The following is a 25,081-nucleotide window of genomic DNA, read 5'->3' as shown; positions in this document are numbered from 1 at the left end:
AATGAACGAATAACGTTTATTATTTTTATAATTTACACCGTTCCTGTATTTTCACATTTCCTTTACATACAATTTCAAAATAAAATTACATCAGTAACTATTTATCCAGACGTAGGTTAACATTGTTTTTATTTTGATGTGTCAAACAGTATCGACCACAATTCTATAAACGCCTGATCGAGTATTGAAAAGATAAGACGTACACTTATTAACACTCGTTTTGAATTTTGTCCCCCCCCTAGGGGAAACTAATACATGCACATAGCTTGTACATACATTCTTTTCAGTGTATTTCGATTCCTATGAGTTTTTAGTGCCCAAGAATTTGACGTATATTCATAGTTACGTGTATTATTCCAGACGTACGTTCTTTCTGTAATATCGTAAGTAGATACTCTTTCATTTATTTAGATAGGTTATCAGAGGAAGCAAGTATCAATTGCGAAGGAATACTGTAATAGATGACATGAAATGTTTTAAGACATTACAGATTAATCTCCTTTTATTACTGTTTAAGATCTAACAATGTCTGGTCAATATGATAAACTATCCTGGAAAGGTAAACCAATTTAGAATATATTAGATTAATTCGTTCTTTAATCTTACATTAATCTTCTAATAATCTTTGATTTCCTTGGTCCTTACGTAGAAGTAAGAGACTTGTTTAGAACGTGGAGAGAGGACAGTGAACGAAAGAGTAAGGATGTAGTTGATTTATGGGAATCTAAGTTAATGTCAAAAATCGATCAACTGGGTAACGAAAGTACGTCAGTTTCTTATTACCATAAAATATCTTCAATCCAGTTTGATCCAATTTGTATATTACTTGTACCCAGGATACCTGGTCCTGGAACAAGTCTGTATAGCTGCTCTGGATTGTTACCGTTTGCCTTTAGCAGAATATTGTATCAAGATATTAAAGAAAGAGTTTCCTAGTAGCCTGAGAGTGCATAAATACCATGCCATGCATCTGGAGGCCTTGGAAATGTAAGAGATATTAGACGTGAAATTAAAAATCGTTCTGGATGTTCTATCTGTTTGTAACATAAAATAAATGTTTCATAGGTATGACGAAGCTTTAGAAGTGTTGGATTCTATAATAAAACGAGACGAAACTAATGCAGCGCCAAGGAAAAGACGCATAGCCATATTAAAAGCAAAAGGTCGAATACCAGAAGCTATTAAAGAGCTTACTGAATATTTGAGAAAGTTAGTACCGGAATAAAACTTGATAGTTCAGGCGCCGATTTTAGTTAATACATGTTATGTATGATCCACAGATTCATGAGTGATCAAGAAGCATGGCACGAACTGTGTGATCTGTATTTACAAGAACAAGAATATTCTAAAGCTGCCTTTTGCATGGAAGAGCTCATATTGCACAACCCGCACAGTCATTTGATTTATCAGAGATACGCGGAAATAAAATATTCTCAAGTAATTTAATTAGCAAACGTTCCTAATAAACGAGTTCTCGCATTACTGAGATAATTAAGAATTAATTGTTTCTCCAGGGTGGATTTGAAAACATGGAATTAGCTAAAACATACTTTTGCCAAGCCGCGAGATTGAACCCGAACAACATCAGAGCTTTGTACGGATTATTATTGGTAAGACTTAGAATAGAAGTGTTGAATTGAACGAATAGCGGTGTTGAATTTTAATATGGGGTTGCAGGCGGCAAATAATATTGCTACATCACCTAAATGCCCTTCTTCAAAAAAGAAAGACGCGTCGAAGCTGAGCGAATGGGCAGCTAGTCAGATCGAGAAACAGTACGCGTCGAAAGTATCTGATGAAAGACTTAAGGCAGTGGAAGGGCTACTAGGAGAATTGCAACTCGACGTTTAAGTATACAAATTTATATGTATGTACATGTTTAACTACTACTGTAATATATGTAAATGTACTATTCATTCCTTCTATTTATACACACGCGCGCGTAGATATTAAATAAAATCGAGGCTCCGAAAGAGAAATGCTATACGAGACGTAGTTAATTGAATCGTTATTAGATCGATCAAGAGATGTATGCAAGACACATTTTTAAGGAGAACGCATAGGAGATCAACAGTCACAACAATTCGTCTAACAATTAATCGAAATATAAAAAGAACGATCCTTGCATCATCGGATTTAATACTTTCTTTGTTATCCAATTTATTATACATTCCTACACATATCATATAATTTTTTGCACATACGACCACGAAAGTAAATATGGTTTAATAGAAATTATATCCTCAAACACGAATTCAAAGGGAAATAAATGTTTGTTACACATAAAATAATTACTTTTCTTTTTACCTTCGTTCTTTTGTTCCCGAAGCTCTCTGCTACAGCTTTCTTCGTTCCCTCTTCCTTTCGAAAAATTCAAGCTTGATTACCCCTAAATGATTGGAACTCAAAGGAAATTATATGGAATCTGAGGTAGACCGATGTTTCTCTTCTCTGTATATTAGATGAAGCTCCGAGCCCACGGACAGGCAGCTCGACAGTCTTTTGGTCAATCGGGAATAATGAGAAATTCCTCAAATCTTGTAAATGAAACCTGAGTTTTACTGTCCGTCAACAGAAGGCACCGTGGTTAAAATTCTTCAAGTCTTACAACACCGATCATCATACGGATTTCATGTATATATTTTATACAAGTGTTGTAAATATATTTAACATATATTTAATTCGTGACTATACATATAAAATATTTAGTTCGTCTTTAAATTACATTTCAATTCGTTTAACAAGATAGAACCTATTACCATTTTCTCGCAATTTACACAAATCTCCAAGCAATCGTCCATCAGTTTTATTGTCACTAGTACCAAGGACTTTGATGCTAAAGTATGGGCGGCAAATCTGTAACGAGAGGAATTAGATTATTGAAACGCGAGAGGAAACGTAATTTTTATAAGAATAAATTCTCTCACCTGATTTCTTCATCGGTATTAGTTATCATCGCAACGTTCGCTGCTTCGTAAACTTTTTGAGCAACAACTTTCTTACTGCCCGAATATTGCACTTTCGCGGCGTGCTCGTTCATACCCTTCAGTTTATTTTTCTCCGTTAGAAACATGTTCTCCGGCAAGATCACGGCTCTTATTATTTCGCCGATCGGTGCCTTAATCGTAACCGGGCACGAATAGTTTTCTTCTCCTAGTACAAAATCGATATTAAAAGTCGCTGGTTGCGTAGAATCGTTAAAATTGATACCCAGCGTAGAGGACAAGTTTGAATTTACATCTAATTGACTTATTCTCATGAAATCGTGTATAAGCATTCCTTTCGGTAGATTCTATAAACGAAGCAAATAATATGGTTATATTTCACATTCCACGTTAGAAGAAATCAAATCAAGTGGTTGAAATCTTACCTTTGCTCCCATTTTGATTTCTTTGATAGCTTCATTGCTTTCGTTCGTGAATGTTAATTCGATAGTGACCAAATACGCGCTCACTAAATGCTGCGATCTAGTAAATCTGTATTCTACTTTTAAACCGTGACCTGTAATACTATTTAATAGTTCAGACTTCTTGATAGGAATGAACGAAGCTGATACTTCTCTGACATCGTTCGCAATATTGGAACTCATAGGAGTAAGAAAGCCACCTGTGCTCAACGGCATAACAGGTGTCATTGGAATCACTGAAAACGTTCAATTATTAATATTCAATTCTCTAAACGATTCTCCTCGTACAACGTATCTTACCATCGTCGAGATCTAGGAGGAGATCAACGTTGCTTTTTGGTTTCTCTTTGACTTCTCGATTGGAAGCCTTGTACTTCTCCTCTTCACTTTCCCGTAATTCCTCGGAGGATTCATCGGAATCTGATTCCTCGCTCTCGGATTCGCTGTTAGACTCCTCGGAAGCTTTGACAGATTTCTTCTTCTCGCTGTCGTTCTCAGATTTACCTGAGTCCGACGTATATTCGGACGAGTCGCTCTCTTCTTCCGAGGAGTCGCTCGTCGATGTGTCCGAAGCGTCGTTGTCGTTATCCAGCTCTACAGATTAACATCTCTTACTGAAAACTCATTACTCGTACATTTAATGATCGCGCAACTTACCGTCCGCTTGAACACTTTCTTCGTCACTGTAGAACGGTCTTTCCTTTTCTTTCCCTTTCTTGTCTCTCTTCTGCTTTTTGTAATACTCCAATTCTCTGTCGTCCCTTAAACTAGCCACGACGTCCCTTACAGCCGAGTCAGGGGCCGCGTCGGGGAATGATGGCAAAGGACGGTAACCGGCACATGGCATGTCCAAATAATGCGACAACGTACCTAACTGATACTCAGAATCCTTGAATCTGGATGTTAGCATCGGTGCCGGTTTCGGTGCTAGAAATATTCTTTTCGCGAGCTGCGGAAGTTTCTTTTTCTGTCCGTCTTCCTCTAGGATAAACCGCCTCAAGAAACGTGCGCGGTCTCTGATATCGTAATTCTGGTCGTACTTCGCTAGTTGGAAGACGTATTGGCAAAACGGTTTAGTTTGGACAGGATTGTTTAAGCACAGCTTCACGGCTAGATTCAAAATTTGCAGCTTCACGATATCTTGCTCGTTCACGAAGTTCTTTGCCATTTTCCTGAGCACGTCCGGCGCTATCTTAGGCACTCTGTCTGAATACTCCCCTAACAGCCATAAGATCGACGCTCTCGCTTGCGGTACAGTTATGAAATCCATCAACTTTGCCATGTGAGCGATTATGTTCTTGTGCTCGTTCGGTTGAGTTTGTAATAATTTCTTTATGACAACTACGCTCTCAGCGACGACGGCCTCTGCACAATGAAATCGCACAACATTAATATACGATTTAATGCCTTTAAATTTCAATCGAATCTTACCATCTCGATTGCTCAACAGCGAAACTAATCCGTTCAAACATGTGTCAGTCACTTCCTTAATATTACTCGCGCATCTCCCGATCGCTTGTATGCTCGCCCCGACGAATTCTTTATCACTGCTCGAGATGTACGTTTGGAACTCTCTTAGTATAACTCCGATACTAGTCTCAGTCGCTAAATTGGTCAAAATGTCTAGTTTTAGAAGCTTTATATGTGTAGGATCAGAAGTTCTCACAAAGAACGACTTGAGAAAAGGTTCAAACATTCCCTATAAATGTAAAAACAATGAAAATTATAAAACTGCTTATCACAGGGAAGATACCGGTGTTATTCGTCGTTTTAAAACGCTCCTCGACACATTCTCGTATTTAAATCCATCAAATTACATTAGTACTTACATTACCTTTCTGGCAATTGATATGCTGGCGATGCAATGGAGAACCACGCTCTGAACTTCTCTGTGCCCTCTCAAAAGCCTGATCAACGCCTTGGCAGCGATCATCACTTCGCTTCTCGGTGCCGTGTGATGATACAATTGAGCCACTGCCATCACAACGGACGCGTTCCTACTTTGCAAAAGTGGCTTCGTGTTCCGTAATAATAACCGGTGATCCGGGTCCAGCGTCAACTTCGGTTTCTTCGTGTTCGACGAATCGGAATCGGAATCATAAAACGGCCGGTTTTCATCCTCCTCTATACTCTAAGAAAATTAATTCCTATAGATGTACATATGCATTCCAATCATATATAATTACTATGAATATTTATGAGAAGTTCCACGTACATCTACGTTAGGATTAATGAATTGTGTCCTCGCATATCTTGTGAGCATGTTGACGATAACGACTTGGCCCCATTCGTCAACGTCTACTAACAAGTTGCAGAGCTTCCTGTAATTTTTGTGGATCAAGTCTATCCTCTCGGGACAGACCTCTTCAAATGCCATCACCGCGGAGCCGACGACAAGGGTCGTTTTGTCCGACAGTAATTTTTCTAGAACGCCTATCAGCTCATCCTTCTGTTCAGAATCTAACGAGTAAAGCTTAGGAATCGCATGGGCCGCGGTCTTCCGCACGTACGGCGACATGTCGCTGGCTGAATCTTTGATCGCGAGCATTACTATAGGCACTATCATAGAAACTCGTATACTCGAGAGCACTCTCAGAGCGCTGGCTCTTATCAATTGATTAGGATCTTTCAATGCACGCTGGAATGTAGAAATCGACAGGAGAGCCAGATCCTGTTGGTCCTCCGCGTAACGGACCAGATACACGTAAACTAGTTTCTTCACTTCGATATTCTTTGACACAACATTCTTCACTACTGCTGGAAATAATTCTGACGCGTCCTTTCCTTTCGCTATCATCTGAAAATGTTCATTCCTACTCTTTACACATCATCGATGATTAAAAAAAAGATAATGATGAACAGGTAAAATTTAGTACCCCAATTATACGTTTCATAGCTTCTAATTTCAGCCCATCTTTGCTGCTGTCTAACATCTGTTTCAAGTCTTCATGTCTGAAAGAGGACAGTCGTTTAAATCGTCAAGCTAAGAAAGCATGTCAGTTTAGAAAAATAGATTTCTCTTTCTGTGATCTTTAGCATATGGCCTAGATCTAAGGGAGATATAATTTAAGGACGTTTATAATTAGAGTATTTACTTTTTATAATCGGAATGGAAGAATCCACCGGAGGCGGGATCAGTCGCGAGTTCTGGATCTGCTGTGCTCGACGGCCTGTCATTACTGTAAGACCCACCGTTATTCGACAGTGAATTCGCAGCTGCGGTTAACATCTTTTCTACTTTACTTCGAAACGAAAACAAGCGTTCCTCCTCACTTCGATCCCACTATCACACTCAGTCTCGCCACGTACGATTCTATCCGAATTCGTCAGAATATACCCGTGGCTCGTATCAACGTCTAACCATGTTGCTCGGGTCTGTTTAGAACTTTAGAGCCAAGCTGGATCTTGGATCTCCACCTCCACGATATCTAAATTGCACAGTAGAGAGCAAACGAGATAACTTACTTGTATATTTTGTCTGTGATACGTGGTTCTATTCTATACTACGAACATGAACATTCTCTTTTGTTTCTCCGGTGCAATACTTGGCAATTGCAGGATAAAATTACAATTTAATTTTCCAAGTAAACGAAATACTTTATTTTCCACTTGAGACAAGAATTTACCACGGAAGTTTGTGGAATTTACATCGCAGTTTCATTTTGTCAAAGTGAATCCAATTCTTGATACGATCCTGGGTTTGCATCGGCGCATCGTGCCGCTTAGAACCGCTCTTTCTCGGTTCGGGTTCGGGGATTGGTGGGTTCTACTTACTTATACATAGAAAAGATTCGTCGTTCGACGTAAACACGATCGTTCACCTTGTCATCATGTGTGTTGCGTGTAACCGTCATTTCAAACCGAGGGAACAACCGTTAGAACGCTGATATTTGCCCCCGACATTTTGGCTCGATCAGACAGGAGGGCGAGGATTACAGTCGAAGAAAATTGTCCCATCCGGACGCACGTACATTATTATACGCCGCGTACTTTGTTTCATAGATGTTAAAGCCGTTAATTTATTAAAGTATTTCGTTTCGAATTGTTAGTTCTTGTTGTGCATCATCGTCCGTTCAGATATATTGAAATTGTTTAAACATGTCGTTCTCAAAAGCGAAAATCCAACGGTTCAACGAGTTGGCGAGTAAGTACACATTTTTATATTTGACATGAACACCCACGTGGCTATTTGTTAATATAAAATTAATTCAGAATATACATCGATAATCCGAGGGAGGTAGTTCGTGTCCTGCACGTTCCTTTGCAGTAAACAAATTGCTTTGCATGTATTTCTTCAAGAATGCACTTTGACCTGATATGCATCATGCGTGTACTAATAAATGTGTTGAAAATATTTCAAATTTATTTTACTGTGATGTATCCTAACATTTCATTAACAAACTGATTGATAATGATGAAATTTGAAGCATGATCTCATGAGTATTCAGTTTGTATGAAGGAATTGACGACAACTGATTTTTATGAAGTATAGTCTTCTATTTTTTATTGTTAATCACGTTAATAGTTTGTGTGTATTAATTTTTACTTACAAATGCATTCATTTTTATTCTAATCTCTGTAAGTTCTAAACATCCCGATAATTCAGTTGGATGATTCATCGGAGTTGTTTACGTTTGACTTGAACAGTAATCTGCTGATAATCAGTTTTGGTCCTAACTAACATCTGACTAATAGTAAAGAACCCTCCGGGTGCAACCAGTTGCCGCGTTTAATTTCAAACTTCGAGTTCAGCGGGTAACGCGACAATAATAAATTACATTAAATAAGAAATCGGAAATGGTCTTCTTATAAAACGAATGCTCTGTGAAATCGAAGGAAATGGTAAAGGCCATTTAATTTTTAAATGTTGCGTGCAGAAATAAGAGGGTGAGAAATGAAAAGGGAGGCGACGTATTGTACAGTCCCTCGAGACGTTATATGGGGTAACACACCTGGTAAGTCTATGACCCCACGTAGGAACGTTGTCTCTTTCATTGAAAAAAACAGCTGTCTTCTTCCGCCTATTTTTTCGCGCCTATTTCTCCATTCAGCCTCCGCCGAACGGAGGGAGGATCCGTTCTACCGCCCGTACATTTTATCGATGTATTTCATATAATATTTAATAATGAAATACATTTTGCTTTCCATATTTTATATAAAATATAAATAAATGGAATGAGGAATTCGATTTTTATTAATATAAATTATAATTTCTACTCTGCAACTAATAATCTTGCAGGTGATGTACCTCCACCTGGAGCGTATGATCCAAAACTCGATAATAAAGTCAAGGGTATAGTAATCGAGAAATCTGAAAGATTTCACGACAATCGGAGCGTGGGTAGCGCTGACTGTAACTTATCAACATTGTGTAGCAGAAGCCACTCTTCTCATAATGCAGTTCCCACTTTTCGAACGGTGAGACATCGAAACTAATTAGGATAGAACAAAAATGATTCCTTTTACAGAGGAATTTAATTCCCGTGTGTGGTTTTAGCCGCAACTTCCGCGAAAGGCGAATCGGGAACAATCGAGATCGACCACGAAAGTTAAACGCTCACTTATTTCTCCAAACAAGCAAAAATTGAAGTACAAATCTGAACACGAATACGCGGATCTACAAATAGAATGCTTCAATAAAGACAATACGATACAGGAATTAGAGAAGCACATCGAGGACATGAAAGACGAGGTGCAGAGACTAGAAGAGCAGCATCAGAAGGATATGGAAACGATGGTAGCGATATATGAGATGAGAACTAGAGATAAATAATCAGTTATATTGTTATTATACATTTCTATTCGTGTAGGCGAAATTGCAACAGGAAGTATTGAACGAACACGACGAGAAACATCAAGTCGAAGTTGAACGTCTCCGCGGTCAATTGTTGGAAGCTTCGGAGGAGAGAGAGAGGGAAATAGAAGCGAGGAAGACCATGGAAGGGGATCTTCGAAATCGCCTCACAGACTGCCTAAAACGCGTAACCACCTTAGAAGATGAACTTGCTAACAAAAAATCCACATACGTGGAAAAAGTAAATATACTTTGATTTCAATATTAATTTCTTTTTTTACTAATAATATTACAGTATTAATATGCATTTGTTCTATAGATCGCATCCCTCGAAGCTCGAATCGAAGAGTTAACAATAGATTTAGAAATAAAAACCGGGGGTCTCAAGAACGAGATCGGGCTGCTTGAAGAGGAAAAGCTCAAGCTCAATTCCTGCGTCAATGAATTGAGTGACGAAAGAGACAAATTGTTAGAAAAATTGGAAACGCGACAGACTATTATCTTGGAGTTACAAGCGCAGTTATCTACTCTCCAATGTGAATTAGACGAATTGAGAGCAAAGTATGAGAACCTGACTGAAGTCCTCACGTGTAGTCATCAAGCGGAAATTAACAGGCTGAAGGATCATTACGAAGAAAAGGTAATTACAGAAGGAGAACGCGCTTGAGGTGTCGCGTAGAATAGAAAATCGTTTAATATTTACATCTTTCTAAAGTCTTCAGGAAACTATTTAATTTAGAGAACTGATTCTTTTTCTACTTACACGTATCTTAATTTTTAATCGAATTTAAATGCATTTTGTGAATATTTGTGTGCAGCTGACTCTGTTAAAAGATAAGGAAATAACTGAGCTGAAGGAAGCTATGGCTAAGAAACTCGAAGAGGAAACAATACGGATCAAAAAGCATGCCGATAAGATGGTGGAGAACGCGGAGGCTGTCACTAGAGAAACATTGGCAGCCTGTCGTAACGAATGCGAGGAGAGAGTCAAAAGAGTGATCGCCGAGAGCGACGCGAAAGTAAGCGGGTCACACGTGCGTAAAATAAAAAAACATCACTGACTGAGTGCTTTTCCTCAAATGTCAATAAAAATTCTTTTCGCTGCACCGGGGAAATGCTTAAAGAATTTTCAGACATTCTTCTCTTTTCGAGATCTCTTCGAATTTTTCATTTTCCACTGTTTGTGATGTTTGCTGAACAGTGCTCTTTTGTAAGAGCAATCCTGAGAAATTGTTATAAACAGTCGTTTTTGGTTTAGGTAAACGCTATGATCAAAGATGCAAAGGCTACTGTGGAAGATGAAATGCGACTTACCGCTGAAAGATATAAAGCATGTTTAGCCCGAGTCGAGTTGGAACGAGCCGCCTTGGATGAGAAATTAGCGCAGAAGGACGCCGAGATCACTAGACTTTCCATGACTCTTGAAGAATTAAGATCTTCCGCCGAAACACAGGAGAGTTTCGGTCAGAGCTTGCAAATGGAATTGGATAGAGCCGAGACTGAATTAGCCGAGAAGAAGGAAGAGCTGAGAGCGTTAAAAGATCAGATCCGCGCAGAGGCTGCTGAAATGGTAGCCAGAAAAAAGAGATTCGAAGTGATAATGGCCGAGAATCAAGCGTCGGTTGCGGCTTTGAGCACGCGCCTGGCTCAAAGTACCGCCGAGGTGGAAAGACTTCAATACGAATTGCAGCGTGGCGAAAGTAGCATTAACGAACATCGAGATTTGCTTAATATCATGCGGAGCAATTCGCAAATGGTGCATGAGCAAGTGCATGCCATAATGGAACAGTTGGACGTTAAAAAGGGATTAGTCGATCAGCTCGAGGCTGAGAGTTTAAATGAAGTTCAATCGATGAAGTCTCTGTTCGAAGCTAAGATCGACGATTTGAGACGAGTAGCTGACAAAGAAATCGCGAAATTAAAAGCTGATTGCGATGCGAAAACAGCTCAGAACGCCGAGGTATTTATTTTAATATTCTTTACTGACGTTTTAAATCCATTTACGTTACTTATAATTGGAACTAAATTATTTAGATAACAAATCAACTCCATGAAATGGCCAAACACGTTAACAACACGCATAGTATGATGCTTATATTAGAAGAACGAAATGATGCTCAAGTAAATCAAATTTCCCAACTGGAACTAGTGAACAGCGAACTGCAAGAACGGTTAAACGAACAAGAAGCAACAATGGAAGAAGTTGAAAGCTTGAAGGATAAATGCAGGAAACATGAAATTGCGTTGAAGGAAGTACGTTCTAAAATTACTGCACCTTTCGCATTCATTTAATAAATTGAACAGCTAATGCTTCTTATATAATTTTTATAGGCGACTTGCAAGTTAAAGGAACTCTCAGATACAGTCACATATCTCGAGAACGAACAAGTGATACAGGTAATTAATATCATTTATTTCACGATACACAATGGATTTACTGAATTTCATTTAAATGTTATTTCTGTACAGAACTCTGGATTACTTGAAAATGAGAAGTCTCGTCGAGAAGCAGCAGAAAGGTAAATTCCCTTTTTGACGATCATTAAAGCCAATTAATCATTATAGTATAATAATTTGTTGTCTATTCGTTCAGCGAAATAAAAAGACTTACCGAATCCAACGAGCGGCTTATGAAGGAGTATGAAGAAATCTCTGAGAAATATGCGGAGATCATTGGTCACCAGAACCTCAGGCAAAAGATTAAACACGTGACACAATTGAAAGACAAAATCAATCAGCTGGAACAGGTGCGTCTCTTTCCTAATCTGTCGAATCAATTCTATTTCTGTCTGTTAATATACTAGATATGTTAGTGAAACGCGATGTATTCTTTCTTCAGGATTTGGAGGCTAAGATGAAAATTATAACACAACAACAGAGAATAATAGAGAAATATAAAACGGAGGAAAAGAGATTGCAGGTCAAAGGGAAAGAGAATTTACAAGGCATACCAAAAACATCCACTACCCCGCATAAATCGTTAACTCCTCTGAGGAATCGCAATGATTAAATTTAATTACACACACATGGTGATTTCTTTTTAGTTTACGTACTTATGCCGTGCTGAAGATCATTACGGTCATACGCTTTAATATTAACTATATATTATATTAGAAACAAGATTTTCGATTAGAGATTGACCATTTCTTGTTTTCCTCCCACTTAATCTTGAACTGATGCAAACATAAAATTCTATATGGTAATTACATGAAGACAGATAAGATATTTTATACATTTAGACTTTTTATATATATATATATAGTACAAATTTATACGTGCGGCGTTAAGAAAAGGAATTTTATTTATACGAAAATCTACTTTTATTCTCTGATAATATCTCGATATTTGACATTATGTCTCAATTAATGTTACACATGCAAATTACTATTATTAATGGTAAATACGATTCATTTTGTGCAGTGTATAGCACTTGGTCTTGCATTTCCTGTATGCGTAACAATAACGTGTAACAAATAAAAGCGAGTAGTAACTGAAATATAAAAGAAATTACTGAATATATAAAAAGATCGCTTTATTTATATTTCATTAAATATCCAGTTGTTTAAATGCTAAAGGCAGCAAAACAGATAATAAATATGTACGTTTGTATTTATGCGCCTCTCATACAGAAATCCTTGTGTTTTAAATCGATCTCATTTAAAACTGATGATAGATTTTATTATGTATGACACTATGATACAAGTACAACTAGTTTATCGGTGTATTGCATGTTGTTTGTTAACAGCATAACAATTTTCATTCAATAGAAAGATTGCTAAGAACCTTTCTTTTCCTCTGGCTTAGTCTTTTCACCTGGTTTGCAGTCTCTTGCATGCTGTCGTTTCACCGTTGAATTTAAATCCTCTTGACAATTAGCGTATGCCATACCTAAACCGAAGCCAGCCCCAGTTATAACGGGCCATTTTCTTCCTGAGAATAAATCAATGTTCGTATCAGAGTAGCCATGAGGTCATCAAAATTAAATATAATGACAATGCATACGAGAATAGAATTTTGATATTCTGTATATCAGAAATCTGGTACATAACCTATAATCCATGTAATAAGAGAATTTCTGTCACCGAGAATTTGAGATTAATAATAAATAGTCGTAAAAAGTCATCAATATATTCGAAAGATTAAGAAATATTGTATTAAAGACATTTTTCAGTCAAGAATCAGTTTATTTCAGAGTTGAAGGACATGTGTCTTTCAATCTTGGGAGAAGAATAAGTTTAAGGAATGCATTATCACATTCGATGCAAGCGTAATTAACACAGAGTAGTAGACGAATTGTTATTATAAAAATATTATATAAACGAGTGAATACTTACGTTTGAAAAAAAATAGGGAGAACACTCCTCCGAGAAGAATTCCTCCTCCTAAGGAATCGACGTTATTATTACCAATAAGAACAAAACACATTTAGACTCGGTTGACAGTAATTTCACGGAGGATATTTACCGAATTTAAAGAGCGCGTCCGTAAAACACCGATCCCATTTCCGACCAATTTCGTCCTCTGCCCAGGTAGCCATTTTTCTACAATAAAGTAGATCTATAATATTGGATGTTATGTCACACGTCAGTCCATTACCACCGATCAGAAGATTCTATGCTATTTAAACATGGATCGTTCGCGGTGATACAAAAACGGGATCCGGGTATTTCTGTATAATCGGCGACGTTTCTCCCAGCAATAAGTGTGAATGTGTAATGTAATCGATGGCAATGATATCGATGCAATTAAACAGTCCCCATTTCGTTTCAAACAAGAGAGCAGATCCGGCGTAGGATTATAGGTATACGAAATGCTATTGCTGTTTACATATTGGTAGAATTTCGGAAAGTATCGGTCGTATGTTCCACGCGCTGGCTGGATTTATTTGAAAGTTGCTTTTATCAGCAACAAGTATAACGATTGTTTTGTTCTTTCATTGGAATCCGCTCGCGTCTGTTTCTGTTCATTTTTAAAACGCCGCGAGGGCTCGCATTCTATATTTTAAGACTAAATATCTGTTACGAAAATCTCTTAGAAGAATAAATATTGTCAATCTCAAAAATGACAATGCGTCTTCGCAACGAAAGACTGGGAACGAGCTCAGACAATTCTACTATGTAAATTCATTCTGTAGATTTTATAATATTCATTTGCGTAAGAACGGTTCTAATATGTATCTGTTTGCTCGAGATACGATTTATTGTATTAAATAAAATAGAATGTGAAATTGAAGTCCGTTTTACCGCCCTCTTGTAATAATGAGGCATTCTAAGATTTGATGTTCCTGGTGCACGCTGTATATATGTATAAGTACGCCCGATGCCCGATTTGACAACATGGTTGTCCAGAAACATCACTATAAAATTCTGATGACAGAGTCTCTGCCCAAGGAATAATCAGAAACAATGTGTTGAACATGTTCGTTAAATACTGTAACACGAAAGAGGGATAGTTTTTAGTCGATGCTGGCTTCACGTTAAAGTGCTGTAAATCCGTTACATACTACACGCATTCATGTTAGAACTACGTCACAAATAATGTTATCGATTAATTTTTTAAGAACGAACGAGTCAATAGGGGTACGATTAAAGAACATTAATAGGCAAACGAATAATACAGGGTCATTAATGAGGCTCGCATTTTTTATCGCGATTTTCGTTCTAACAACCTACCTATTGTCGTCGGTCAATGGGAGCGAGACATTGGGGAACCCTTATGAGATATTAGGCGTTCACAGGCGTGCGAATTTGCAAGAAATTCGCAAGGCGTATAAAAATCTCGTCAAAGAATGGTGAGTGCCACTAGCAATCGTGTTTACTTATTTTATCATCGAGTACGAAACCTCGACGATCTCGTGCCATGCGAGCAGTTCGAACGAGCTATTTTATATTTAGAATAATGTACCTCATCGAAGTACACGAGATGTTTCAAATCCTTACTAAAAATCAGCTCAAACGATCGTTTCGCAAGTCGTAAAATTATGTACATGGACGATTATACACTTATTTGTTCCTCACACTTAATCTTACAATAGTCTTTATTTCTTTTAGGCATCCAGATAAAACCGATCATCCTGGCGCAGAGAACAAGTTCGTGGAGATTACAAAAGCTTACGAGGTAAATCTAGCACTCAGAACCTAAACTCGAGGTTTTCGTTCACGTATCATCGTTTTGCCCCCAGATTTTAACCGACCCAGAAAGAAGGAAAAAGTTCGATAACCATGGAATCACAGAAGAGAGTATTCCTAGACAAAGGAGGGACAACAGCCACTACAATAACGTTTTCGATCCACTGGAAGAACTGTTCGCCAGAAACTTCAAATTCCATTACCAAAATCGTGATATATCCCTTTTCTACAAGATGAGCATCACATATCGGTACTGTATCACTCCAGAGAGTGTCCGATCGTAAAAATTGAATGACTGTTAAATAACACGAATACGATATTCTGCAGGTCGTTTGAAAACGTAATAGTGCCGAAAACATTTCGTACACCTTATCTGATATTATTTTACTCGGACTGGTGTTTCGCGTGCTTGCAAATCGAACCGACCTGGCGACGTCTGATCGACGAATTGGAGCCGCTGGGCATCGGTTTGGCGACTGCACATGCAGAAAAGGAGTCTGCATTGGCAAGGAAGCTGGGAATTCATTCGTTGCCATGCCTTGTTGTCACTATAGACGGCCGTACGAGTGTATATAAGGAATCTCTTTATAGCGTTCAAAAGATCGTTGGTACGTAATATTAATGAAGCGACGTGTTCAATAGTTTCATGTGATACTGTTGCACAATTGAATAGATTTTCTTTTCAGATTTCTTACGAAACAAGTTTCCCTACAAATTGATAGCTAATATAGATAAATATAACGTCGACAATTTCCTCTCAGGATGGATAGATAATCGAATTCGAGCTTTAATATTTGATAAGAAGGAATCCATACGATTGCGATATCTGGTCATCGCGTTTTATTACAGAGACCGTGTCGCGTTTGGGTTTGTCCATGTAAGTCTTCGTTTTTTAGCACGATGTTACATTTCTCGATCGCCTTAATTACGATTTCGGTGTTTGCAGATGGGGAAATCAGAAACTGAACCGATCGTAACGAAGAACATGATTTCCGCAGATTTAGATACTTTGTTACTTTTCAATGAGAATCCTGAGAAACCTATGGCGTGCGTTAGTATGAAAGATATATCTAGCGATACGATGCACAACGTTATTTCAAATAACAAGTTCCTTGCTTTACCAAGACTCTCGAATCAAGCAATCTTAGACTCTGTCTGTCCGCCCGAATGGTTAAGACCACAGAAACGATTATGTGCCATTTTAATATCACAGCAGAATAGCCCCCTTCACGAATTGGCTAGACATAAGTTTAGGCAAGCGGCTTTAGAGTCGTCTTACAGGTAACAGCATCTTCATTTCTAATAACTTCAGCTTCGTTCGATTAGAATAAATCATTTAATTTGCAGTCCCGAGAGGGTCAGGTATACGTACGTATTTAAAGACACTCAGCCGGATTTCGTATCAGCGTTGTCAACGGGAGAAGGCAGTCCTTTGGAACCTTTATTGCACATCGTTATTATTTGGCGGAGGGACGCGAACCATTTGAAATACGAATGGTTACCCACCGGCTGGTTCGAAGCCGCTCTCGATGAAACTCAGTGGAACGAAACACGCCGCAATTTAGAACAAACCATACAGAGACTGTTGCGTGCATCCGAAGCTTTGCCATACGCCGCAGTCGTAGGGGAATTGGCAGACGAGCATGCACAGGTACGTAAAGAGTCTCGATTGTCCTTTAGATTCTATTGAACGACTGATATTTCTGTACAGGGTACTGTAGACAAACTAATTGGGAAAGCGTTATTAGCTGTAGACTATATTTCGGATAATCTTACTAAGGAGCAAATATTGCCTTTGATATCGGTAATCGCTACTTTAATGTTAATCGGCGCTGCGGGCTACGGGATGTCGTACTTAGTGTAAGTAAAGCAATAAAAGATGCTCTGATCTTCGTACTCAAGCTTTCACTGTATGCTCGATCCATCGATTCACAGGAAATTAGAAGAAGCAAGCATTCAGGCTGACCGTGCTCAATGTAAAGATAGTAGTAAATCAACGCCGTCACAGCCACAATTACGATTGCATGAGTTAAGGGCAGAGAAATATAATGGTCTAGTTCGATTATTAAAACCGGGCTGTAGAACCATTATATTGTTAGTCGACGCTCAAAGTAGACTAAAGTTATTACCAGCTTTTCACAAAGCTGTGTGGCCTTATAGGTAAATTATACTGAGAACGATTATCTTGCTCGTTGATCCTTTAAATAATTTTCAAAGTTTACTTTCTTGTAGGAAAAATAAAACCCTTATGTTCGGACATTTGTCTCTTGAAAAGGGGCTGGATTGGTATAGGAAACTGTTATCTCTCACCTTGCCGGAACAGAAAGAATTGAATATAAACGCGAAGAATTGTGTCGGCACTGTGTTGTCATTGAATGGGCATCGGAAATATTTTTGTATGTACCATGCGAAACACCCGGAGTGTACCAAAGGCAAGGGTTCTAAGGTATGTATTAAATATCCTTGATTAAATGAATCATTCATTGTGTGTGTCGTTTGCTCAGAGACTGGAACGAATGACGAAGCAGTTGACTCGAAGGACGGACGACGCAGAAGCCGGTGCATTTATTGGTTTCGACAGTTCTAACGAATCCGACGTTTCCGAAGAAGAGGTATGACGTTTCTCGTTCGTATCTTGTGGCTCGAACGTGGGTGGCTATTTGTTTCTTTTTCACAGGGTGGAAATAATGTTTTGTACCAGGACAATCTCTTGGACGGTTTACCAATGTGGCTGGACAGATTATTCGAGGGTTTGACGCACCGTTACTATGTAAACTATTGGCCCGAGTTCACTGCCAAGTAAACGAAGAACTGGATGTATGTACATCCTGATGGTCTGTATACTTTTTGCAATAGAAAAAGGGATCCAACTAATTGAAACGATATCATACATTTGACATATTCTATACGATTTAAAAACAGCTGCATTCTTTACTTTGGTACAGACGTAGGACACGTTCGTTGTACGTTATATTATTATTTATGAGCTGATTCGCGATTCTCTCTATGGATAAAATTTAACGATTTAAAATGCAGGATTTTATAAATTTCTAAAAGTACATTAATCTTCGTTGCAGCTCGAATCCTTCTGATTGGTAACATTATTTCCTAAACAATTCTAGTCAATGCCATTAAAGACATAACAATACTTATATTTAAAATATGTATAGACATTGTATATTTATATATTTATAAATGTCAATCGTTCGTTTTCTCTCCTGAGCATAATTCATTGTTATGATATATTGCAGATCATTGTTACTTTCCATACAAAGTTTGATAAAAAATCTGCTTACGTATTTCAAAGCTTGTCATAACATAATCACTTCGATTAACTTCATATTGATTTTGAAACGGATTTAAAAACTTATAACTACATTTTCACTCTTGAAACCTATTAAATATCCTAAGCTACTAAATTCTTGTCGAACTTGCCTTCGATTCTTCTCTTTGCAAGAGTCCATTCCTATTTTACTCGGGATATTCTTTTCATTCTTTTTTTATTAAATTCTGTATACTCAATACAGTGTTAATATTTAAGAATATATTTTCTTGTGAATAGATATTTATAATTAAACGTTTTTTATCGTTATATTTTTTATTTTCCTAGAGGAAATATTGGCAGCAAACACGTCCTGTACATTTATTCATTCGTTAATGCAAATTCTATGTTGAAATTTATAATAATAGTAATAATAATAATAATAACAATAATAATAATAATAGTACTGATAGTAATAATATTGATAACACGATAAATAATTACGTGCTTTATACAGCGCATTATGCAAATTAAAAATTGTGAGGAGTAATTTATAGTCGATGGGAAAAAGAGAGAATGATTAATATTCTCAGGTAGAACAATAATACTGGATAGCATAAATAAAAACTAGTCCCTTTTTCAGCTACGTTTAAGTAATCTATATATTTAGACTATATTTTCCAACTATTACGAACATCACTTCGCTATTCATTCGAATATAAGTCATCCCATAAGTATTGCCACTTTTATAGTTAAGAGATTTTAAATTGTAATGGATTTGAATATATTTTTAAATCGTTTCAATTCACCTGAACTTTCAGTATTTGTTTCTATCGTTTGGTGCCACCCGGGCACGTGGCTAACTCGACGAGACAGCAATTTGTATAAAATGGAAAATCGTATGTTAAGACCATAGCGAATTACGACGGACTTATGAGATGACTTTTTACTGCAAGGAAGTCGGTTTATGTTAAATATGTACAGATCATGTTACATGAAATTTATCTTCGGAATTTTTAACTGCATGGAAACAAATTAAATATAAATGATTGTTTATATTGTGTATACATTCTATAAAGATATTTAAAATATGCTGAAATAAATATATATAACTAAACACCTGTATCATGTTAATCCACGAGAGGTGAAACTAATTCCGTTCATTATGGAAAGTATATTTATTTTCTTCACATATATAATACATATATATATACACAGTTTAGTGATGTTTCAAGTTCACGTAAATGATAAATTCTGTTTTGTACTTCGTTTAAAAATTAATAAACCAGTCAACAGTGTGTCATAGCTTTGACACTTATAAATGTCAGAAATAATGTATAAAAAAGGCTGTATACACCGAACACAATTTTATCGTTTACCTTTGAATTCGGGAAAAACCTCGTACATGACGACTTCAAAAATGTCCTGTAAAAATAAGGAAATGTCGTTATTAACCGGACAGAACTCAGAACAATAAATACTTACATGAAACAATTGTTTATTTAAGTTCACGTTCTGTAAGGAATCAAATATCTTGATTGCACCAGATTGTGCGCTCTGAGCTCCAAGTAAATTCGTTAAGACGTCTGGTATATTGTTTAGAAATTGTCTCCGCGCTTCGCCTCGGGTCTTCAATTTCTCCTCGTCCGTGCGAGGAACAGGCTCAGACACCAGATGCCCGTTCGGCCACCAGGATTTCGTGAACAATTGTATGTAGTAGTGAAGCATAGGTTCTGAGAATATCCACGCAATGGTATCTCTGATTTGCCTAACAGTTATAATTACTTTCTATTACATCCTGAAATTTTTCATATATATTGAAATAGTGATTGATACCTATTTATGGTACGTCTATAAGTGATTTGCACGAAAGTAATTAGCGAACGTCGGAACCAGCGGAACACTCCTCTCAAGTCGAAGATTTCTTCTAAAAGCACGTAAAGCGATTCTGGAACCGCGTCCTTATTCATACTTAGGCATCCATCCACAGCTGTCCGAGTAGTATCGATATCGTCTAACAACAGAGAAAGATCTTCTTCCTCTTCTTTATCACGAATCTCACTACTGTTGTTAGACCTAGAATAGAAGTTTCTCCGATAAGATTCTTGTAACTAAAGTGGTATTATAAGACATACGTTTTAAACAGCGTCGACAGAAAGAATCTAGATTTCTTAGGGGATGGAGGAGCGTATTTTAAGTGTTCCGAACTCGGGCTAAGGAACGTGTACAATGCCTCGCTTTGGTTTAATTTTTCATCTTCTAAAACAAACTAAGATTAAATAAAAATTAGAATATCTAAACTAAATTTCATTGTAGGAACGTGAAATACGAGAGATTCACATTTAAATATTTCTGTATTTGTATCTTAGCCTTGTCTAAAGTGTTCTTATCGGATTTCCCGAAGAACTTCAAAGGTTGCAATGGCAAATCTAAATGCTTCACTGTAGGACACAACTGACGAAGTTTCCTATGAAGATCTTGGAAATCTTGTAGCTTCCTTAACACGACCCAACCGCTGCATATACTTTCATTGCTACGCTCGTCTTCCACCATATGAACGACTAGAACGAAATGCGGAGACTCCCCGTTATCTGGCACCTGTTACAATTTTATTTCATTAAAATTAATCAACACAAAACGCAATCGAACTGTACCTCTGCGTTTTGTACTTCTGCTCTCCAATAGCCCAAGTGTTCTGCCCACATTTCCGTATGCGTCAGATGCGCTTCTAATTGCCTCTTCTCACTTTGCAACCATTCGACCTCTTTAGCCAAGAGGTTTAAAACCTTGCTCTCCGGCTTCAACGAAGATTTCAACGCTTGCAAAGCTTGCATTTTATTATTTAATTTCTCCTGTAGCTGATCCAATTTGCTACGGGCATAATTCGAATGTTCTCCAACGAGTAAAGACATATTTTCCGACAATGCACCAGTTCCCATTCGTCGATCCTCTACCAGATCTAAGAATTTATATAGTTAATAATCTGTATCAATGTTAATCACTGTTTTATACTGACCATCAGTTCTCTCGTTGAGTAATGCCTCTTGCATCGTTTTATATTGCTCGCTGACGACGAACGACGGGTAATATTTCTCTTCTAAAGTCTTAACAACGTCGTCTTGTACTTCGTAAAACACGTCAGGCCCTATATCGCCCAGCAGGAAACTCTCCATCTTCTTTCGTATAGTTCTATCGACCTTTATCTCGGCCGTGGGCGACGTGATGTAAGTGTAAAAGATCTCAGCCCCTAATTGATGCCAATTCGACTTACTCGCGGACCGTAGTTCTTGCACAGCTGCCCAGTAACCGATTAAATCTTGGCTGGCGACTTGTTCCAGGAACTGCGACAGATACCGTCTACCGATCACGTTCTCCAAAATATGTTGTAGCGGTAGAATTCTTTCCTCCGTAGTGATCATCGCTCCGTCAGTAGTGTCACTGGTTTGCGCGGGATATCCATTCCATCCTAGCGACTGCATGTGACATTCGCACGTGTCTTTAGCATACGTCAACTGGCTGATGTATTTCTTCAGTTTCCTAGCTTGCATCGCGTCCGATTTTCCAAACACGTTATTGTCTGGATCTAAGCCTTGTGATCGCTTCACGTTCTGTACCGTCGTAGCTTGCATGATCTCGGTGACGATGTTGTATCTAATGTGCTTTAAAACCTCCAAGTCCTTCGAACCTTTGATCATACGGATGAAGTCTTCAAACGATTCGGCGTACTCGTAAGTTTTTCTGTGCATTGCCTCAGCGAGCTGCTGCTGCTCGATGTACGACAGAATCTTTTGATTTATGTAATCTGGATTTGTAATTAAATCTATCGCTGGTTTCAATACTGAAAAATGAGACCAAGGAACCAATTATTCCACATTATTAATTCGATAGTAATTTCTTATGTAAGTGTGTTGTAATTTATAATTGATCGACGCTTACTTTTACATGCAATGATCTCCCTTAATAAATACTTCATCGGCGCCAAGGAATAACAAGGCGGTAGCAGGAATAAAATGTACAATTCACTGACTTTCCTTAAGTAATCTAATTCAGCGCTGGGCGACATTAAATGCGATGATAAAACGAATACTGGATCTTCGCCTTCTGCCCTGTTTCACATTGCGACATTTAATAATGTCTACGAATGGTGCATGATGATACAAGTATTGAATCATTGAACTTACGACGCGGTTTGAGCCATTCGAATCTTTTCGAAATGGAATGTAATTTTATCGACTATGTTACAAACGACTAGTTTCGTATGATCCACTTTCGAGAGACGATCGTGGAGAGTTTGGATTCCCCCCCAGGTGTCTTGCTTCATGTTATCTATTATCTGTTCGGAATTGAACGACAATTCGTTCAGCCACGAGCCAACGAAATCTTGGAAAACTAAGTCTAACAAGTTTTGTAGAGCTCCGTCCACCATTCGGGTAAAAACTAATGGATATCTTGTATGCTTCTTAGCATTCGTGTCCTTGGCAACGTATCCTTTCTGAAATAGTAATTGAAACATTGTTAATCTTGAAATTATATTCCTATCTGTGGAATCTATCAAATTGCTTCTTGATTACATAGAAATCTTTAGATAAAAACAATGTTATTGTTTCATTATCTTATCTATGGCTATAAAAGATAACGAGGAAAAGCTTATTAATCCTGTATGTACACGCGAAATGTTATTCCTTTAATTCATAGACCAGCTATTTGATTATCGATTATGTGGACCATTAACAAATTACGAAATCCGTACGAACCATTAATAAATTATGAAATGCATCCATCTCAGCGACTGTTTTCAAAGTAGCCGCACCTGTCTGATGCTTCGGCGAGAGAGCGATATTTATGAACATAACTATTAAACATCCCAGGCAGAAACAGGAGATGGTCAGCACGCCGAAAATGCAGCACCATAGTAAATTATTCCAATAGAAAAACGCAGTGATAATTGAAACGTACAAAACAGCAGACATCATTTTGTATTCGATGAATTTCGTCCCAGTGAATATTTACATCTTTGGAATAATAATTGGGAAGCTGTCACTGTCACTGTCTCGTGTGCAACACGAAAATCGAGATAAACACTCGCATCGCGGGACACGAGCAATCGCAAACTGACAGAAACAGAGTGAAATTATCAGCTATGTGAATTTAGTTGAGAGCGTGGCGCTGGCGCTGGAAGCCATTTTGAATACGACCAATCAGAATCGTCGGTCCATTCAACCGAAGAGTCTGGAAGAGTCCGAACTGCGCAGAATCCATGGCTGGTTCGTAACTGTGCGTCGTTCTGAATTGAAATTATAATTCTCCTCGTTTATATATCATTTTTGAGTGAAATTAAAGTGTCTTGTGTATCCTGGACATCGGAGGACGAAGAAATAATGATAGGGAACATGATTTCGGAAGGTTCGAGTGATCTGTTCAACGCTTCCTACGAAATAATGTGAGTATGTACCGTACGACGACGCAGCGACAACGTAACGTTGACGCTTGCTAAGATTACGTAGTTTTTAACTGTTTTATTGGAATTAAAAAGGGTTTTCTTTTACAATTAGGTGTCAAAGAAACGTGTAGCACAATACTTTCATATCAATGGTCGGTGGGAAGCAGTCCTGGCGTTTTGGAAGGGAGCGGTCCTGGCATTTTGGAGGGAAACATCTTGAGTAAGTCAAACAACAAAACTTGTAATTTAATTATAATCCGCTTTGGCGTTTCCTGCGTGATTTAAATACAATGTATCTCATCTGCGAAGATGAATTTTATATCACAGTGTCGAAATTTTCACACTGTGATTTTCATCTTCTAATATTCCTGTGATAATCTGTGATAATCTGTGACAAGCTTGATTAAAGGAAGCAAATTAATATTAATTTGACGATGAGACACAACATAAAGTAGGTAAGATTAAATCTAGGTAAGATAGGTTAAAGATAGGTAAAAATAAATAAAATCTAAATCGTCTACAATATCGTATATAAGAATTAACAAGTTTCTATATTGTTTCTTAATTACAAGTACCATTTCCTTGAATAATTTGAAATATTCGATTGGGGGTTGACCGAATTAGAGTTTGAGATATCACAGTTTAGAAATTTCCATAAAACCACTGTATTCTTCAATGAAATCTTCTATTCCCATGATAATCGTAATTGATAATCGTAAATTGATGTTCATTTGATAATTATAATCATAATTATCATTAGTTTTTCTATTATTTCTGACTGAGAGATCAGCATCATTTCCTTCAGTAAGTTGAAACACCGGATTTGAACGAATTCGAATATGAGGTCTTGTTCAATGAACCTGTTGTACATCTGAATTTCTTCAAATTAGCATAAACTCTTTTCACGACTACTTCTCATAGATTTTTACAAATTTAGATAAAATCTAGATCGCTCGCATCGAGAGTTCGATACGTTTCTCAAAGTACAAGGAGAAGTAACGTGTAAAAACGAAGGTGGCTTTATAAAAATGCCGACCAGCGTCTGCGAACG

General features: G+C 37.6%; 6 protein-coding genes across 10 annotated transcripts; 3 read left to right on the top strand and 3 right to left on the bottom strand.

Annotated features, from left to right (window-relative positions):
- Positions 1-41: 41 nt before the first annotated feature.
- On the top strand, positions 42-2,681 carry LOC113464006 (ER membrane protein complex subunit 2). 3 transcript variants are annotated; one of them, XM_026811507.1, is made up of 9 exons: positions 42-383; positions 518-559; positions 650-763; positions 837-987; positions 1,066-1,209; positions 1,281-1,437; positions 1,515-1,610; positions 1,678-1,867; positions 2,463-2,681. In XM_026811507.1, exons 2-8 carry the CDS (start codon positions 526-528, stop codon positions 1,849-1,851), a joined length of 870 nt encoding a protein of 289 aa, XP_026667308.1. In that variant the 5' UTR covers positions 42-383; positions 518-525; the 3' UTR covers positions 1,852-1,867; positions 2,463-2,681. The 3 variants fall into 3 exon arrangements, with proteins under 3 accessions (XP_026667308.1, XP_026667307.1, XP_026667309.1); XM_026811506.1 differs by lacking the exon at positions 2,463-2,681 and adding an exon at positions 1,947-2,140; XM_026811508.1 differs by lacking the exons at positions 42-383; positions 2,463-2,681 and having other exon boundaries at positions 435-559; positions 1,678-2,130.
- rb (adaptor related protein complex 3 subunit ruby) lies at positions 2,662-7,012 on the bottom strand. Of its 2 annotated transcripts, XM_018020316.2 has the most exons (11): positions 6,918-7,012; positions 6,502-6,834; positions 6,283-6,358; positions 5,622-6,203; positions 5,241-5,537; positions 4,838-5,105; positions 4,064-4,771; positions 3,707-4,000; positions 3,371-3,642; positions 2,928-3,292; positions 2,662-2,856 (listed from the first exon to the last, which is right to left on the bottom strand). In XM_018020316.2, the coding sequence occupies exons 2-11, from the start codon at positions 6,633-6,635 to the stop codon at positions 2,706-2,708; spliced, it is 3,147 nt and encodes a 1,048-aa protein (XP_017875805.1). In that variant the 5' UTR covers positions 6,636-6,834; positions 6,918-7,012; the 3' UTR covers positions 2,662-2,705. The 2 variants fall into 2 exon arrangements, with proteins under 2 accessions (XP_017875805.1, XP_017875806.1); XM_018020317.2 differs by having other exon boundaries at positions 6,502-6,959.
- A 174-nt stretch (positions 7,013-7,186) lies between these two features.
- Positions 7,187-12,608, top strand: LOC108622440 (hyaluronan mediated motility receptor). Its single transcript, XM_026811505.1, has 12 exons — positions 7,187-7,550; positions 8,646-8,824; positions 8,904-9,143; positions 9,217-9,441; positions 9,520-9,840; positions 10,019-10,219; positions 10,459-11,160; positions 11,235-11,453; positions 11,532-11,597; positions 11,670-11,719; positions 11,794-11,947; positions 12,040-12,608. The coding sequence occupies exons 1-12, from the start codon at positions 7,505-7,507 to the stop codon at positions 12,208-12,210; spliced, it is 2,574 nt and encodes an 857-aa protein (XP_026667306.1). The 5' UTR covers positions 7,187-7,504; the 3' UTR covers positions 12,211-12,608.
- Positions 12,609-12,711: 103 nt separating this feature from the next.
- Positions 12,712-14,891, bottom strand: LOC108622442 (MICOS complex subunit Mic10). 2 transcript variants are annotated; one of them, XM_026811509.1, is made up of 4 exons: positions 14,873-14,891; positions 13,665-13,741; positions 13,535-13,582; positions 12,712-13,130 (listed from the first exon to the last, which is right to left on the bottom strand). In XM_026811509.1, exons 2-4 carry the CDS (start codon positions 13,735-13,737, stop codon positions 12,976-12,978), a joined length of 276 nt encoding a protein of 91 aa, XP_026667310.1. In that variant the 5' UTR covers positions 13,738-13,741; positions 14,873-14,891; the 3' UTR covers positions 12,712-12,975. The 2 variants fall into 2 exon arrangements, with proteins under 2 accessions (XP_026667310.1, XP_017875816.1); XM_018020327.2 differs by lacking the exon at positions 14,873-14,891 and adding an exon at positions 13,797-13,992.
- l(3)80Fg (dnaJ homolog subfamily C member 16 l(3)80Fg) lies at positions 14,416-19,045 on the top strand. The gene is made up of 12 exons (XM_018020320.2): positions 14,416-14,991; positions 15,251-15,317; positions 15,382-15,578; positions 15,656-15,936; positions 16,015-16,205; positions 16,275-16,609; positions 16,676-16,979; positions 17,040-17,188; positions 17,264-17,488; positions 17,561-17,774; positions 17,833-17,940; positions 18,006-19,045. Exons 1-12 carry the CDS (start codon positions 14,738-14,740, stop codon positions 18,129-18,131), a joined length of 2,451 nt encoding a protein of 816 aa, XP_017875809.1. The 5' UTR covers positions 14,416-14,737; the 3' UTR covers positions 18,132-19,045.
- A 704-nt stretch (positions 19,046-19,749) lies between these two features.
- LOC108622439 (sorting nexin-25) lies at positions 19,750-23,736 on the bottom strand. The gene is made up of 10 exons (XM_018020318.2): positions 23,345-23,736; positions 22,772-23,082; positions 22,527-22,696; positions 21,607-22,428; positions 21,245-21,549; positions 20,931-21,188; positions 20,726-20,859; positions 20,427-20,666; positions 20,076-20,358; positions 19,750-20,015 (listed from the first exon to the last, which is right to left on the bottom strand). The coding sequence occupies exons 1-10, from the start codon at positions 23,561-23,563 to the stop codon at positions 19,959-19,961; spliced, it is 2,799 nt and encodes a 932-aa protein (XP_017875807.1). The 5' UTR covers positions 23,564-23,736; the 3' UTR covers positions 19,750-19,958.
- Between the last annotated feature and the right edge of the window lie 1,345 nt (positions 23,737-25,081).

This window comes from Ceratina calcarata, unplaced genomic scaffold, assembly GCF_001652005.2.
Source record: "Ceratina calcarata isolate Rehan_Ccalc_2016 unplaced genomic scaffold, ASM165200v1 scaffold222.2, whole genome shotgun sequence".
NCBI lineage: Eukaryota > Metazoa > Arthropoda > Insecta > Hymenoptera > Apidae > Ceratina > Ceratina calcarata.
This window is presented reverse-complemented; position numbering and strand designations above follow the sequence as displayed.

Bases quoted from the DNA above. Each gene is read 5' to 3' on its own strand.
- LOC108622440 (XM_026811505.1), top strand. From the start codon at position 7,505: ATGTCGTTCTCAAAAGCGAAAATCCAACGGTTCAACGAGTTGGCGA. The intron at 9,144-9,216 runs GTAGCGATATAT...CTATTCGTGTAG, and splicing joins AGAAGGATATGGAAACGATG to GCGAAATTGCAACAGGAAGT. The intron at 11,454-11,531 runs GTACGTTCTAAA...TAATTTTTATAG, and splicing joins ATGAAATTGCGTTGAAGGAA to GCGACTTGCAAGTTAAAGGA.
- LOC108622439 (XM_018020318.2), bottom strand. From the start codon at position 23,563: ATGATGTCTGCTGTTTTGTACGTTTCAATTATCACTGCGTTTTTCTAT. The intron at 23,083-23,344 runs GTTCGTACGGAT...TTACTATTTCAG, and splicing joins CATTTCATAATTTATTAATG to AAAGGATACGTTGCCAAGGA. The intron at 20,359-20,426 runs GTATCAATCACT...TATAACTGTTAG, and splicing joins TATAGACGTACCATAAATAG to GCAAATCAGAGATACCATTG.
- LOC113464006 (XM_026811507.1), top strand. From the start codon at position 526: ATGTCTGGTCAATATGATAAACTATCCTGGAAAG. The intron at 988-1,065 runs GTAAGAGATATT...AATGTTTCATAG, and splicing joins CATCTGGAGGCCTTGGAAAT to GTATGACGAAGCTTTAGAAG. The intron at 1,611-1,677 runs GTAAGACTTAGA...ATGGGGTTGCAG, and splicing joins CTTTGTACGGATTATTATTG to GCGGCAAATAATATTGCTAC.
- LOC108622442 (XM_026811509.1), bottom strand. From the start codon at position 13,737: ATGGCTACCTGGGCAGAGGACGAAATTGGTCGGAAATGGGATCGGTGT. The intron at 13,583-13,664 runs GTAAATATCCTC...TCGATTCCTTAG, and splicing joins GGACGCGCTCTTTAAATTCG to GAGGAGGAATTCTTCTCGGA. The intron at 13,131-13,534 runs GTAAGTATTCAC...ATTTATTCTCAG, and splicing joins CTCCCTATTTTTTTTCAAAC to GAAGAAAATGGCCCGTTATA.
- rb (XM_018020316.2), bottom strand. From the start codon at position 6,635: ATGTTAACCGCAGCTGCGAATTCACTGTCGAATAACGGTGGGTCTTAC. The intron at 6,359-6,501 runs GTAAATACTCTA...GTCCTCTTTCAG, and splicing joins TTCCATTCCGATTATAAAAA to ACATGAAGACTTGAAACAGA. The intron at 5,538-5,621 runs GTACGTGGAACT...TAATTTTCTTAG, and splicing joins TCATTAATCCTAACGTAGAT to AGTATAGAGGAGGATGAAAA.